The sequence below is a fragment of the Labrus bergylta genome, chromosome 13 (assembly GCF_963930695.1).
Source record: "Labrus bergylta chromosome 13, fLabBer1.1, whole genome shotgun sequence".
NCBI classification, from domain to species: Eukaryota; Metazoa; Chordata; class Actinopteri; order Labriformes; family Labridae; genus Labrus; species Labrus bergylta.
The window spans coordinates 13172770-13186677 of record NC_089207.1 but is presented as its reverse complement, the minus strand read 5'-3'; the positions used below and the strand labels follow the sequence as shown (position 1 = coordinate 13186677).

General features: G+C 45.6%; 1 protein-coding gene across 4 annotated transcripts in view; it reads left to right on the top strand.

Annotated features, from left to right (window-relative positions):
• The window catches only part of LOC109986946 (ras-associated and pleckstrin homology domains-containing protein 1-like), a 58466-nt gene that overhangs the window by 30412 nt on the left and 14146 nt on the right, over window positions 1-13908 (top strand). For 3 of the 4 annotated variants that reach the window (XM_020637827.3, XM_065961929.1, XM_065961930.1), the window contains exons 7-9: window positions 422-577; window positions 713-886; window positions 6065-6139. In XM_020637827.3, coding sequence (XP_020493483.2) covers window positions 422-577; window positions 713-886; window positions 6065-6139 — 405 coding nt within the window. The remainder of the gene's footprint in view (window positions 1-421; window positions 578-712; window positions 887-6064; window positions 6140-13908) is intronic. The other variant, XM_065961931.1, reaches the window with a different exon arrangement.

Sequence of the window (13908 nt, the reverse complement as noted above, 5' to 3'; positions counted from 1 at the left end):
CTGTAAAGGCTGCTACACACTGAACTGACCACAAAGAAAAAGCAGCGACAAAAACACACCTTCCTGACAGCGGTCTACGGCCCATTAGTTTATGCATTCTCCACATGTGTAAGAGGCAATAACTCTCCATACCAGCAGGGGGCAGCAGTCTGATGTTCATCACACAAAGTGGAAAACTGGAAGACTAGACCAAGGAAATAGAAATGGCAGAATTTTTGCATGTGTTCGAAATGACCTCCACTCGATAAAATGTCTACAGTTATGGAGACGGTACTGGTGTCACATGAGAGAAACGACTTTTGACTTGTTTGTTTACTTTGTCACTTCCTATTCTCCTCCCGTGCCCTGATTGGCTGGCCGAGAGCCAATTAGCTCCTCAGATTGTCGTCACATGTGACTGATTCTCTTTCCTCTCCATCAGGCGTCTCTCAGTATGGATGAAGCGGCTCGTCAGACGTCTTCACACTCTCTTAGCTCCGCCTCCACCTATTCAGCGTCGGCCTCCATGCGACGACCCGGAGCCTCTCAGCGCCAACACCGGCGTACGGGATCAGTGGGCACGGTCAGCGACCACGAGGTACGCTCGGCTTCAGATTGACAGCAGCTGGTTATTTAAATCTATATGTGAGGTTTATTATTAGAGCCCTGAACTCCACCGGGCCTTCTGTTTATATTTTCCAAACCTGTTTTTCTCTCCGTCTCTTGTTTTCAGGCGCGTTCGATCGTTCACTCCTCCCGCTCCTCCATCACATCGGCCTCAGAGGTTTCCGTAAACTCCGCCTCCTCCATGGACTCGTTGGACAGCGTTCTGCGCTCCAATGAATCAGACGGTCAGCAGGCTTCAGTTTTACCTTCGGCTCAAGGAGCGGCTCAAGGACACATGGAGGTACACGCCCACATTTTACCAACAAGACGAGACGAGTGAATCATATTAATGTGTGTCTAACCTCAACCTCGATATTTTGTTTGACTAGGATGAAAAGGGGAACAATGGTACATGACGATGTTATAACAACGGTCAACTAAACAAGAATTAATGAATGTGAAATCAGACATGTAGAAAAGGTGATTTTTAGAGATTTAGAGCCAGAGATCATAAATCATGTGAGCAGTAGACCATAGGACGTATAAAACATGGACGTACTGTCAGTGACATCACACTTTGGTTTCTAAAGCGCAGTTTTGAAGCCCATGGTTGGCAGAGGCACGCTTCCTGACAAACAGCTGTAACGTGCCCATTGTCAGTCAGGTCAGCCACGCCCCTTCATATGTATGAGTCTGAGTCAGTGTGAACCAACGAGCTATTCAGATCAAAACCTTTCTTTAAACCGGGTTCTGAACATTTAAAAACAATCATTTTAAAGGGGCCTCAGATGTCTCCCTCTAGTGGACACTCAAGGAACTGCAGGTTTTTGCACTATCACAACATGTATGCGCAGCTTGGAGGTGCGTTCATTTTTTTATAGACCTTTATACAATCATCTTCTCTCTGCAACATGTGGAGTCGTGTCCCCCCCCCCCCCGTCACGAGACAAAAGACTTCTAACGTTCTAAGACGTTCTAAGGCTCTTCCATATCGTCGCTGTCGTTTTCACTTAAATGAGATGAGTCGGCCTCAGTAGGAGTCTCGTGTGTCAGGTGTGTTGAAGGGATCTACCTCTCTAAAACCTGCCCACTCTCTGGGATTACACAGAGTCTGCTATCGTTTCAAGCAGATTAAAGAGAGATGAAGCGGTTCAGCAGATAATTGCATTGAAAACACAAAGAAAGTCGTTAGCACGCAGGCTCAGAGTTTCAGGACGATGACCGGGAGAGGAAACATCAAAATGACAAACACTGCCGACTTACAGGAGTCAAAGGTGAATTTAATGAGTCACATCTAATGTGGGGAGGCCATTGGATCCACAGACGAACGCCCTACACCTGGTGAGGTCTCCCCTGAGTGTCCGCTGAGCCCAAAGGACGACCAGGAGAGACCGCTTAGAGGACCTGAGCGATCGTCCTGGGGAGTAGGGGATTAAAAGGTCTGATAAACAGGAGGAGGCTTAATCACGCAGTGACTTAAAAACAAGTTATACCAGGTTTAAATTCATTCTAAAATCATCAGGGAGCCAGTGATGGGATGCGAGTACAGTGGGGTTGTGTTCAGGCAGCAGCGTTTAGTACAAACTGCAGAGTCAGAGGAGGAGGAGGAGGATTTTCAACAGTCAAGATACTCAAAAAAAAAAAAAAATCAACCAATCAAACATATAAATACACATAAAAATGAACATGTTTACTATTTCATTGATATGTAATGAACGATGCGTGCAGTTCCTGCAGAAACGACCGAGATGTTGAAGAGGAAACATGCAAAAAAAAATGTAAAAAGCACAAGAGATAATTAAGCTTTTGCTTTGAATTGGCCTTTTCTCCAGTTGCTGGCTCTGTGCTGCTTCAGGCCGTCTCCCTGCTCCTTTAGGACCCAAACCGCTCCGTTTCTTTCTGTCCCTGAACGCTGAAGAAAATCACAGGCGTAGACAACACAGAGCTGAACAGAAAGAGCTCCTGACACTCACAGATGACGGTTTTAACCATGAACATGTTTAATTTCACAAGATTTCTTCTGGCTGTTTTTCCTCAATGCCTCTTTTATGCACATCTCTGGACCCCTGATGAGGAAGTCTCAGCCTCTAGCTCATGTAAATGTTTCCCCCTTTGCTCGACCCCCGTCGGCGGCACAGCGAACGCAAACCCTGTTATGTCAGAAGGAAACTGAATCTGGGTTACCGCTCCGTTTCATACAGTGTATGCAGAGATTTCTACAGAGACCAGCGATGACGGGAGAGGGAGTAAAAAAAAAAAAAGAAAAAAGACGAGTGGAGGATTGAATAAAATTAGAATAATGAGACGAGAGGCCAGAGTGAGTCAGCAGAAGAGCGAAGACGATAAAGCGAGATGGGATGGTGGACTCTAAAAGGGCGAACATCGAGAAGAATAAAGAGTGACACCAGAAAAGAAAACAAGCAGGGACAAACAGAGAAGGAGACGCAGAGAGAGAGAGAAACAGAAAGAGGATTAGAGGAGACGATGTTTTGGCCCAGAGCGACGCTCCCATGAGTGCAGCTCGTTAGAAACCGGGACTGCTGCAGTGTGAGTGTTTTTCTGCTTCACACGCTCGCTCTGCGTTTACATTAACAGAATAACAAGAGCTCACTCGCTGCCTAGTTCACTCCTCAAGCACAAGCAAGCAGCGTCCTCCGCTGTTGAAAAGCGAAGCCGATGCTGAAGTATAAAGTCCTGCAGTTCCTCAAACACAGGAAGTCACATACACACCCATTCTAAAAAGCCTGTTTTTACAGCCGAGATTAACATGTTTACAGCCTGGTTCAAAAAAAACAAATAGGTCTGATTAGCTCATGTCTCGATCGACACACACTGTACGGGGGGGGGTGAATGTTTTGATGACTCATCAGTTTTGATTTTGATGAAGGATAAGAGTTATTCACAATAAGGCGTGTAGCCGACCTGATTGACAGGCTGGCGCGGTGTAACGGTTCGTCAGGAGGCTTAAAACCCGCCTCAGCTCTCAGCCTGTCATTAGGTCGACTGAAAGTTAGACTGAGACAGCATTTCCAGTCAGCATTAAGTGCGACAGCGTGTGGGAGCCTTTCTCAGTTAATCTGTTGAGGTATAAAATGTCCTTAAGCTGCTGGTAATACTCGATAAGTATTAATAATCCTGAATGGCGTCATCATACAGAAAGACTCAAACTCGAGCTGACGTCCCCGATAAAAGGCATTGATCGAAGAAAAGGCCAAAATGAAACCTGTAACGTTACTTTCTGTGTTGTTTACTTTAAAGTGATCTCAAACGGACTTAAGGCTGAAATATTCTCGCCTTTGAACCATGTGTACTCGTACACAACCTGCTGCATCGTGAAACGTAAATGTTCACACACTGACCGATGTACAGCGTGTGTTCCTGGAGGATTCCTCTAGAGGGAGCTCCACATAAATCAGACGGTGTGAAACACAGAAGTGACGCATCGTAGTGCGGGTAGTTGAGGACTCGATCTGTTAACTTTCCTTCATTGTTGTAGCGTCTCTCTGGTGTCTCCGACGTCGTCACATCCGGTTTCATCCTCAATACAGCTCCACACTGCTCAGAGTGATTATATGCATATTGCATCTCGCGGACGTGTAGCGTTAATTTCTGAGGACGTGCACAACCAACGCTACAAACCACCGCAGGTTACACAGAGCGTTTGCGTGGTTGAAAAAGCGAGTAAACTCAGTTTTTATTCAATAACACCGAGCAACAGTTACACGTCATAAAACCTTTCTATGAAGCATCTCCCTGATTACTGCCCTAAGGAGGATCAACACACACACACACACACACACACACACACACACACACACACACACACGATTACAGTCAGCTCTTCCCTTTCGCCAAGATCTGACATTGAAGAGTGGGCGTGTGTGTGTGTGTGTGTGTGTGTGTGTGTGTGTGTGTGTGTGTGAATTGACCTAAATATGATTTGTAATCTGAGAGGACTTAACGCTTTCTATAAAATGATTTCTAGTGATTGAAACAGAGATGATTAAAGACGGGAGCAGATCATGTTTACATAAAATCTAGCAAAAAAAAAAACAGTTTAAGTAAATAATAAAAAGGAGGAAGTGATTTATTCAATGATGTTGAAAATATTAGAATATTTAAAGATAAGAGACGCTCCCTGACGACCTTCAGTCCTCCACAAACATCTTTTTATTTCTTCTTCACGTCCATTAAGCCAGCAGGAAAGCCTCCTCTGTACTGGACTCCAGTCTGACCAGTAAGAACCGGCTCGGTCTGAACTGGTGACTCTCAGCACGCTGCTGGTCGTCCTCTGGAGACGGTGGATTAAAGAAAAAAAGAAAAGGAAGAAGCTCAGTGAGCCGCTATGGACTTCACAGTCTGAGTAATACAGAAAATAATTCGGAGAATAAATAATAAATAAAATCAGACTGGTATCCTGCTGGTATGGAGAGAAAATCCTGAGTGTGTGTGTGTGTGTGCGTGTGTGTGTGCGTGTGCGTGTGCGTTGCTGTCTAGACTTCCTCAGTCCGGTCTGGAGCAGCAGTGACTTGTGTTTGAATTATTTAACCTTTATTTCTCTCAGAAATGTGAACAGGAGTTTTTAACGATCCTCGTCGCTTCAGTTCAGTTTGACAAACAGAAACTTTATTTTGAAAACCTACAGAAAACTTCAGGACGTTTACCTGACAGGGAAAGTCTCCCCGCTGTGAGGAGCATGTGTGAACGGCCGGGTCAGGAGAACATCCGGAGCAGTCCTCCTGAAATGATCTCGATATTTTCAGGAGGGTATGCGTGATAACAGCTTGAGAATATCTTGCAACTTCATGATTTCAGTTCAAAGAATTTATTCACATAATTAAAGAATGCACTTCTGGTTTTGCTCTGTTTAAATATGAAGATTAAAAAAACAGCTGCATGATGGAGTCGAACCTGCGTCATGTCGTCTTCGGGCTCTCGGGAAACACAAAAAACATCCGATCCAAATCCCACCCTGGACGTGACCTCCTCTTGTCCGTGAATTTTAAATTAATCTGGGAAAAATACAAAATGTAAGCAGATCAGGCAGGTGGAGCTTTTAAGAATTAAACAAACGTATTCCCCTCCAAATATCCGCTCGACTGCCGATGTACAACCGTCTTAAAGGATCAGATGGATTTCCTCCTTCCTCGAGGACAGATGTGACTTAGACTAAGCTCTGTGTTTCTTTCTGTGACAGTTTGTTACAGACGTCCCCTCCGTCCCGGCGTACCTGTACCTCTCACCTGTGATGTGTTTACTCTGTTAACGTTTCTCCTTCACAGGTGATTCTCTCCAAGACGAGATCAGAGATGTTGTTTTCTTCTGCTGCTGAGCTCTGCTTGTCCACACAGCTTTCTGCTAAACCTCCACATCCAGTGCAATCAAACTCTGCATTAATTCACCGACTCTCTCTCTCTCTCTCTCTCTCTCTCTCTCTCTCTGTCTCTCTCTCTCTCACTCTCTCTCGCTCTGTTTAAAGCACTCCTATCTGGACAGGGAAACCTCTCTGATTCTGAGAAACATAGCAGGAAAGCCTTCACACCTGCTGACCAAGGTGACACACCATTCACTGCTGCACGCCCCTGCTCTCCTCCTGCATGCTGTCCCTGTTCTCTCCTCTATGCATGAGTCAGTGAGCATGCTCATAGAGTCCTGGTCCCTGTGCATGTTTGTCTTCCCCCCTCCTCTTTCACTCTCTGTGTGTGTGTGTGTGTGTGTGTGTGTGTGTGTGTGTGTGTGTGTGTGTGTGTGTGTGTTGTGCTGTGATGTTTCCTGTTTGCCTGCAGAATTCTGGTCTTAAATTCAAAAAGCTTTCCAGAGACTGAAATGCAACTTCATGTCCCCGAGGCGAGTGGCGTTATCACTTCAGATTTACCAGAATGAAACTCCACTGCATGCAGCCTGATTATAAACGAGTTCATTTGGACGGTTGTGAAGAGGAATGTGTTGGAAGCCTGCAGGACAGAAATGCTCTGAGGATGTCAGGTGCATTATTAAACGCAGCTTCTCGAGCTCAAAGCTGGTTTTAAAAAAGAAGAGAAACTTTGTAGAGCACAGCGTTTTATATATTTAAAGCTCCTGTGAGGAGTTTTAGTTGTTATGAAACAGGATCAAATGAATTCTGTTTCTGCATCTTCACACCCTGCTCCTCTTTTTTTTTCTTTTTTTTTTTGTTTTCTGGTGATTTTTGTGACGGTCAAATCTGCAACCTGAGTGCAGACGTCAGTTTGCTTTCTCTCCACGTTTAAGAAAGACGTGAGAGAAAGTGAGCACCGTGTGGTTTTTTTTTATAGAACGAGCGAGTCTTACAGAAGCGTTCACACAGACGTCGCTGTAAACGCAGAATGGATTTGAATGTGCGATAACCAGAGTTCTGCTGATCTGCTGTGTCTGTCGCTCCTACACATCAAAGCAGGCCCCTGATTGGAGGGTGGATAAAAAATACCACCCACATCAGCAAATCGCTACAGAATGCTAAGCTAACAGACCTGCTGTGTGTTCGTCATGTAAGACTCCCGTCAGCATCGCTCTGTGTTTGTGATTGAATGTTTAGTGATGATGCTGTTGGAGTTTCTGATTCTTGTTTTATGAAGTCCAGGTAAGTTCAACACCTCTGTGTCTGCTTTGATCTTGTTGTCAGGGAACCCATATAAATCTGTTTTGAAGACACGAGTACACGAGTTTAGTTTGATGTCAGCTTGTTACGACAGCAAACGTTACATCATCAAGCCAAAAATCCAGGCTGGCCGTCAGGTGCACCAACTGAACTGATGTAGAAGACACGTTTGTGTTTTGTGCATCGCATTTCATCGCTGCACTTGCTTTTGGAAGTGCAGCGTTTCTGAACGTGCAGCGCGTTTCCGTAAATGTTGAGGAGCCTTTGCACCGTCCGCCTCATAAATCTCTCCTTTACGGTCGTCTTTAACGGGAAAAATAAATTACAGAGAGACTAAAATCAAGTTTGTACCTGACTGAACTGTCTCAACATTTTTTTTAAGTTTGCCGTTTTAACCTGGAGCCAAATGGGGATTGACTCACTTTTGGAGCCGACCTCAAGTGGCCATTTTAGGGACTGCAGTTTTTGGCACTTTTAGCATTAGCTTGCTGCTAAACTTGTAAGTTTGTTATGCTTTTTATTTTACTCTTCCTAAACTGCGTTACTGAGCATTGCTGACCCGTGCCTTGTTTTTAAATTCCAATGAAATTGTCTTTGCCAAATAATTGTTTAAGCCTCTGACATTTGTCAAAGTTGGGAAGCTAGCGTTTTTGGAGAGGCCGTTCTTAGCGTGACGCGTCTCTTACTGATCGGGCCCTTACCCAGAACTTCCACCAGATACTCGTGTGTTGCGTGTCTACTCCGTTAGAGGAGCCAGTGGAAGCACACGCTTTGACTTAAGTAAAAACCTATTTGCTCCGCTGCCGTGAAGGAGCAGAGGATGGGGATCGACTCGCTCGCGGAGCTGACCTCAAGTGGACATGTTAGGAACTGCAGTTTAAGGCACTTTTCTGTTACACTGCATTACTGCGTGACTTCGATTATACTCTGACTGCACGCTGGCTTCATTGAATGAATCTTTAAAGGCAGGTGTGTGTGTGTGTGTGCGCGTGCGTGTGTGTACATGTGCGTGTGTGTCTGACAGACGTGACCTGAGAGGACACTTTTAAGCAGCCTTGGCTCGTTCTGCTCGGTAATGACTATTTGGCGCTGAGCCCGCTTCAGTATTAGAGCTTAGTAGGTGAGCCGTGGGCAAGTTAACACCAATCAATGCAGATAATGGGACCAGCTAATTCTCTAATCATTGTCTGTGGTGCTGCTGCTCTGTTGTTGTTGTTGGTAACCCAGATCTGTATGACGGTGGAGGATGGCCTTTTAGGACTGAAACATCTCAACCGATGTAACAATATCACGGAGATTAAATATATTTCTTGTTTGGCGTTTTTTAAGCTTTACATGATGTAGAAGAGCGTCCTGGGATGAAAGTCTCCTGATAATATGTGATGTTGGACATTCTGCAGCTCTTAAGCTAAAGCTGCACGCGTCTTAATGCTAAGGGCAAAGTTTTATATTCTGAGTGTGTGTGTGTGTGTCGGAGTCGGAAAGGAGGCTTTATTCTGATTGGATCGGCGTTGTCATGTTTTGAGTCCGGGAAACCACTCGATTGGATGTTAGAGGAGTGGACCAGATCCCCAATCATAATCTTCTTTGGTGCAAAGAGGGGTGATTCCCTGTAGGCTCACACACACACACACACACACACACACACACACACACACACACACACACACACACACACACACACACACACACACACACACACACACACACACACACACACACACGCAGCAGCAGCTGGCAATGACAATTGTCTTTGTAATGGCATCACAGAGACGTTCACATCCGCTCCTCCCCGTTTCATCTACCTGTTTCAGGGGGTCATATCGAGGTTTGGGTCAAGCAGACGCCAGCTGGTAACCTTCTGACACCACGAGGATCTCTAATTCCCTCATAGTGGAAGTTAAAACTGTGTGTGTTTTGGGGACTTCTGTAAAGAAGAGCACCAAAGAAAGAACAACGAGATAGTTTCAATTCAGATTCTATGTATTGTAGTTTTCGACGCTCTTTTTTTCTACCCAGGCCCGGTTCTAACTCAGGCGCTGGGTAGAAAAGAGGTCACCATGTTTTCGCTGAGCCGAGGACTTTGAGTGTTAGGTGGCTTTCCAGGTCCGGTCACATTCGTTCAGGTAGACGATGGTTTGTTTTTCGGTGTCAGTGGGAGGATTTTACATGAGTTCTGCGATAATTAGTGATGATCCTAGCGTCCTAGCGAGTGGATTTAATGCAAATTAACGTTGAAGGTAACCAGTAAAGATAACGCTGGTCACGCCCTGCACCAGTCGAGTCGGTTATCTTCCAGTTTAAAGTGACACTGTGCAGGTTTACATCCGGGTAGTAGAGCTTTATGGCAGCAGCCCCCTCTAGTGGCCGGCAGCTGCATTACAGCTTACACACAACATTTGACCGACATTGAAGACATGAATTAATCAAAATATTGACTATCTTTTTTTAAACTATTAGTAATTCTGGCGCTGACTAGTGAGGGTGACGACGTTTAATAACAGAGGCGGCTAATTGTGCAGATCCCTAGCAATAATACAGCGCTAGCTAACTCTGCAGAGCGTTCATTTAGCATGGCGGTCAGAGCTTTGAGAGCAAATGAATGCGTTCGTGCGTGCGTGTGTGTGCGTGGTGTATTTGAGGCTTTGTGCATACAGTTGTATGTGTGCAGTTATGTGTCAGTGTTACACTGCCTCAGCATTAAATGAAACCCACCCCACACACACATACACACACACACACACACACACACACACACACACTGGCCCACTTTTGCCGCCTCGACATAAGCCCCCCCCCCCCCCCCCCCCCCCCTCGCTCTGCTCCACTCTGAGCCCTACGGCGGCTCAGGAGGGACACATGACTTCAAAGACAGCAGGATGTTTCCTGGCACACGCTAATTTTAGTGGCTCTATAATGTAGGTCAAGAGAATATCTATGAGACGTTAATGCTGCAAGCTGGAAACGACGATGATGAAGAGGAGGAGGAGAAGGGGGGGGGCGGCATACTGCTGTCTGTGATTGGCTGTTTATAAAGAAAACAGCAGAAATATAAAAATGGCAGACTGAGGGATTGATCTCGTCATGCAGAACGTGTTTTAACTGGCTCTGTGAATGAATGGAGAGATTTAATGATGATGAAGACTAAAAACAGATTATTTCATCATCCTATTTTAATCCCCCTAAAGCTGTTTATTAACTCTTATTAATGGCTTAATTAATCGTATTATTAACTTTAATTAATTAAATTAGTGTAATGTTTCTAACAGAATAAAAAAAAAGAAAAAGAGAGGCGATGTCTCAAATATAAAAGTCTTATCGAGCTTGTTCACATGGACTTGAGTATCCCGGTTCTGGTTCTGATCATCTTCTGGCGTTTACCTCGACATGTTAAATAATCGTAGAAAGAAATGAGACGTCTGTGGATTATTGAGGGCTCAGCACTTTCAACTGACAACATGGCGTTGTAGAGATGAAGTATCAGCTACAGTTTCCCCTTCCCTCCAGAAGTTAGACGCTCTCGTTGCCACCGCCCATGTTTTGTTTTTCGCTGGTACGTCACTCGGCTGAGGCGGCGCCTGCACAGGTCGTCAGCAGCTGTCAGAAGCGGACAAATGAAGCCAATTTGGTCGTGCAAAAACATGAAGGCTGTGATGATGAAGATGTTGAAGGTGGAGATGGGGGGGGGGGGCCATGATGACGATGTAGATGCTTAGTGACACGCTTCAGCCAGCGTGCTGCTGCAGGCGTCTGAGATTCTGTTGATTATGAACACGAGCGGGAACAGACTTCGACTCCAGCTGACACAACATGTAGAACTCAGAGTCGCTAACGATGAAGACGCTGACGCTAATCAGCGATGTGACTGGTGGGTAGATGTTTCCTGAAGACCTCGTCCCGTTGTTTTAAACGTCGACCTTTCTGCCTCACTCTTTAAAAGGCTCTTACACACGACTTATTATACAACACATTATACTTTTATCAAACATAATCTTCTGAGCTCCTTTTCCAGCAGATTCAAATCTCTGGTAGTATTTCAACTTAAGCTCTGAAGCGTGTTGGGTTCCAGGTTAATGTACTCTGAGAGCAAACAGCCGCCAGCGAGAGTTTAGCTTAAAGGATGACAGAGAAAGGAGAGGCCGACGTTTGGAGAAGACGAGTGAAAGCAGTGCTGGGGGTTAGAGGGCAAACCCCCTCCTCACAGCCAAAGGTCCAGAAATTAAGTCAGTTTATTTTTAACTAAATAAACGTTTCTGTCTTTTCAAATAACGAAAGCGAATAATTCTAACCAATCGAACAAATTTTAAAAATCTAAACCAAGGGCAATTTTGGCCAAGTGGTTAGTGAGCGCACCCCATGTACGAAGGCTGTAGTCCTCGGAGCGGGCTGTCCAGGTTCAGATCCGACCTGTGGCTCTCTTCCCGAAGGTTGTTCCCCTCTCTCTCTCTCTCTCTCTCTCTCTCTCTCTCTCTCTCTCTCTCTCTCTCTTCCTGATTTCTGACTCTATCTACTCTCCAGTCTCTACCACAAAGGCACAAAAAGCCCCAAAAATAAATCTTTAAAAAGAGACCTGAACCAGACAGAAGCCTGGATCTGGTTAAGTGCACCGTTTGTGTTTTTCTCCCTCCCTGTATGCTTGTGTTAAGAACCCACACGTGCGCTGATCTCTGCAGTGATCCAGTCGGATGTCGAAAAGCAGGAAGAGAAAGCAGACAGCCGCCTCGCTGTCTCTGAATATTTAAATCGTGTGTTTAGGAAAAAGGTCAAATCTACATCAAATTTGCCAACGTTTGTTTACCTGTCGTCGTGTTGTCTTTGTGATATCGATGATGTTCAGATCTGCTGACAGACTGAAACATCTTGTTGTCGTGTGTTTCATTCAGGCGGCTTTTAGAGTCCACTCTCGAGGAACAGATCTGATGTTGCTGCTTCAGAGTGAAATCTATACATTAAAATCATTTTAGCTCGAGTTAATCTTCTTCAATCGTTAAGCATTAACCCCGACGTAGGAACATATTCTCGTCCATATGAAGCAGTTTATGAGCTTAAACGGCTGCTGCTCAGAGGATGTGTGTTGTGTGTGTGTGTTTGAGTGAGTGAGAGTACTTGAGGGGGTTTTGGGGGATGCCGATAAGCAGATTGGCTGCTAATCTCCTCTTCCTCCTCCCCATCATCTTCAATCCATTCTGCCCTTTCGCTCGTGCACAATATAGATCCTCTCCTGCGTTTGTGGGGGTGAAAAGTGGAGCACAGACGGACATGCAGACGCTCATGTGAGGTGAAGGGTCTGGAAAAAGACCCCTGAAGATCGAGCAGCATGCCAAAACAGCACAAGTGATGAAGGAGACGGAGGCAAAGAGGGAGTTAGAAAATGGGAGTGAAATGAGGACGAAAACACAACTCTGAGGAAAGAAATATCAGATAAGAGAAGTGCAAAGACGAGAAGGAGCGGCGAGAGAGTCTGCAAGGGGGGGGGCGTGAGAGCTCGAGATAAAGAGATCAGAGCCTCTGCATGCAAGTTGGAACAGCAACGGCGCCCCTCCCCCACCGCTTCCCCGTCTATCTCTACCTCCCTCTCTCCATCTCAATCCCTCTATCTCGCTCGGCCAGGGAGGATGTGACAGGACAAGGTAGCATCCTTCAGCTCGGTGTGACAGCGAGTCGAGGAATGAATCAGCCAGCAGACCGAACAGGAAGCTCGATCAGTCAGTGAGGACGAGAGTCCTTCAGTCTTTAAATCTAGCCGAGTGTTTGGAAACCTGCAGCTCAGTCAGGATGTAAGCGGCCTGTCAGATGGATGTTTTTGCACATTTTTGCGCCCTTTTCTTCGCCTGCGGGTCATGTGTTTGTGTCTGCAATCTTCACCGCTGGAGTTAAGACTTCTTCTGTTTTTTCTTCCGCTTCCCATCGTCTCCTCTGCCTCTGGTTCCATCCCTCACAACGGATTGTCCCAGCTCAGTCGTATGTTTGGAGCTTAACAATGCAACACGATTGTGCACACTCAGAGAGATAGAATCTGTCATTTCAAGGCAGAGCTTCTCATCGGACTTCAGACTTTCTCACGGCTCCCTGAATCCACTATTCCAGCTTCAGCTGCAGAGACACATCGGCTTCATGTTTGCATCTGTTTTGGGAAACGTGGATAATCCTCCTCTAAAGAGACAATAAACATCTACTAACATGTAGCCACCCGAGGCTTTAATCCAATCTCATTTCCGGGCAGCCAAAATAATCTGGACATAATGAAAATGATGATAATGAAGAGGAGGAGGGGGCCAAGCGGGTTTTGCGTTGGCGTCCAGACACGTCTCATGATTCCTCACAGTTTGGGCAGCCTGGAAAGTGCACCGCTGTCTCCTTTGGACTAACCTCGGGCGACTCTTTTGGCTTTCCGTTTCTGGCTCTTCTTTCACTTTTTCAGGAAAACATTTTCATGCAAACGTTGAATTGAACCGGACTAATTTAACCCGGGATACTCGGATACTTTCGCCACACTTTGCAGATAACACCCTGGACTCTCTGGACTTTAAATACCGGATATAACGTTTTTATTTGATTCAAAGCAGACACAGAAGTGTTGTTCGTTTACGAGAAATCACCTGAAAACAAACAATGAATTCCTGTTGGAGGGGTCAGGTAGGAGCAGATTGTAATGAGCTTGTGTGTCCTTAATGCTGATTGACAGAGAGAGAGCGCTGCAGAATGAT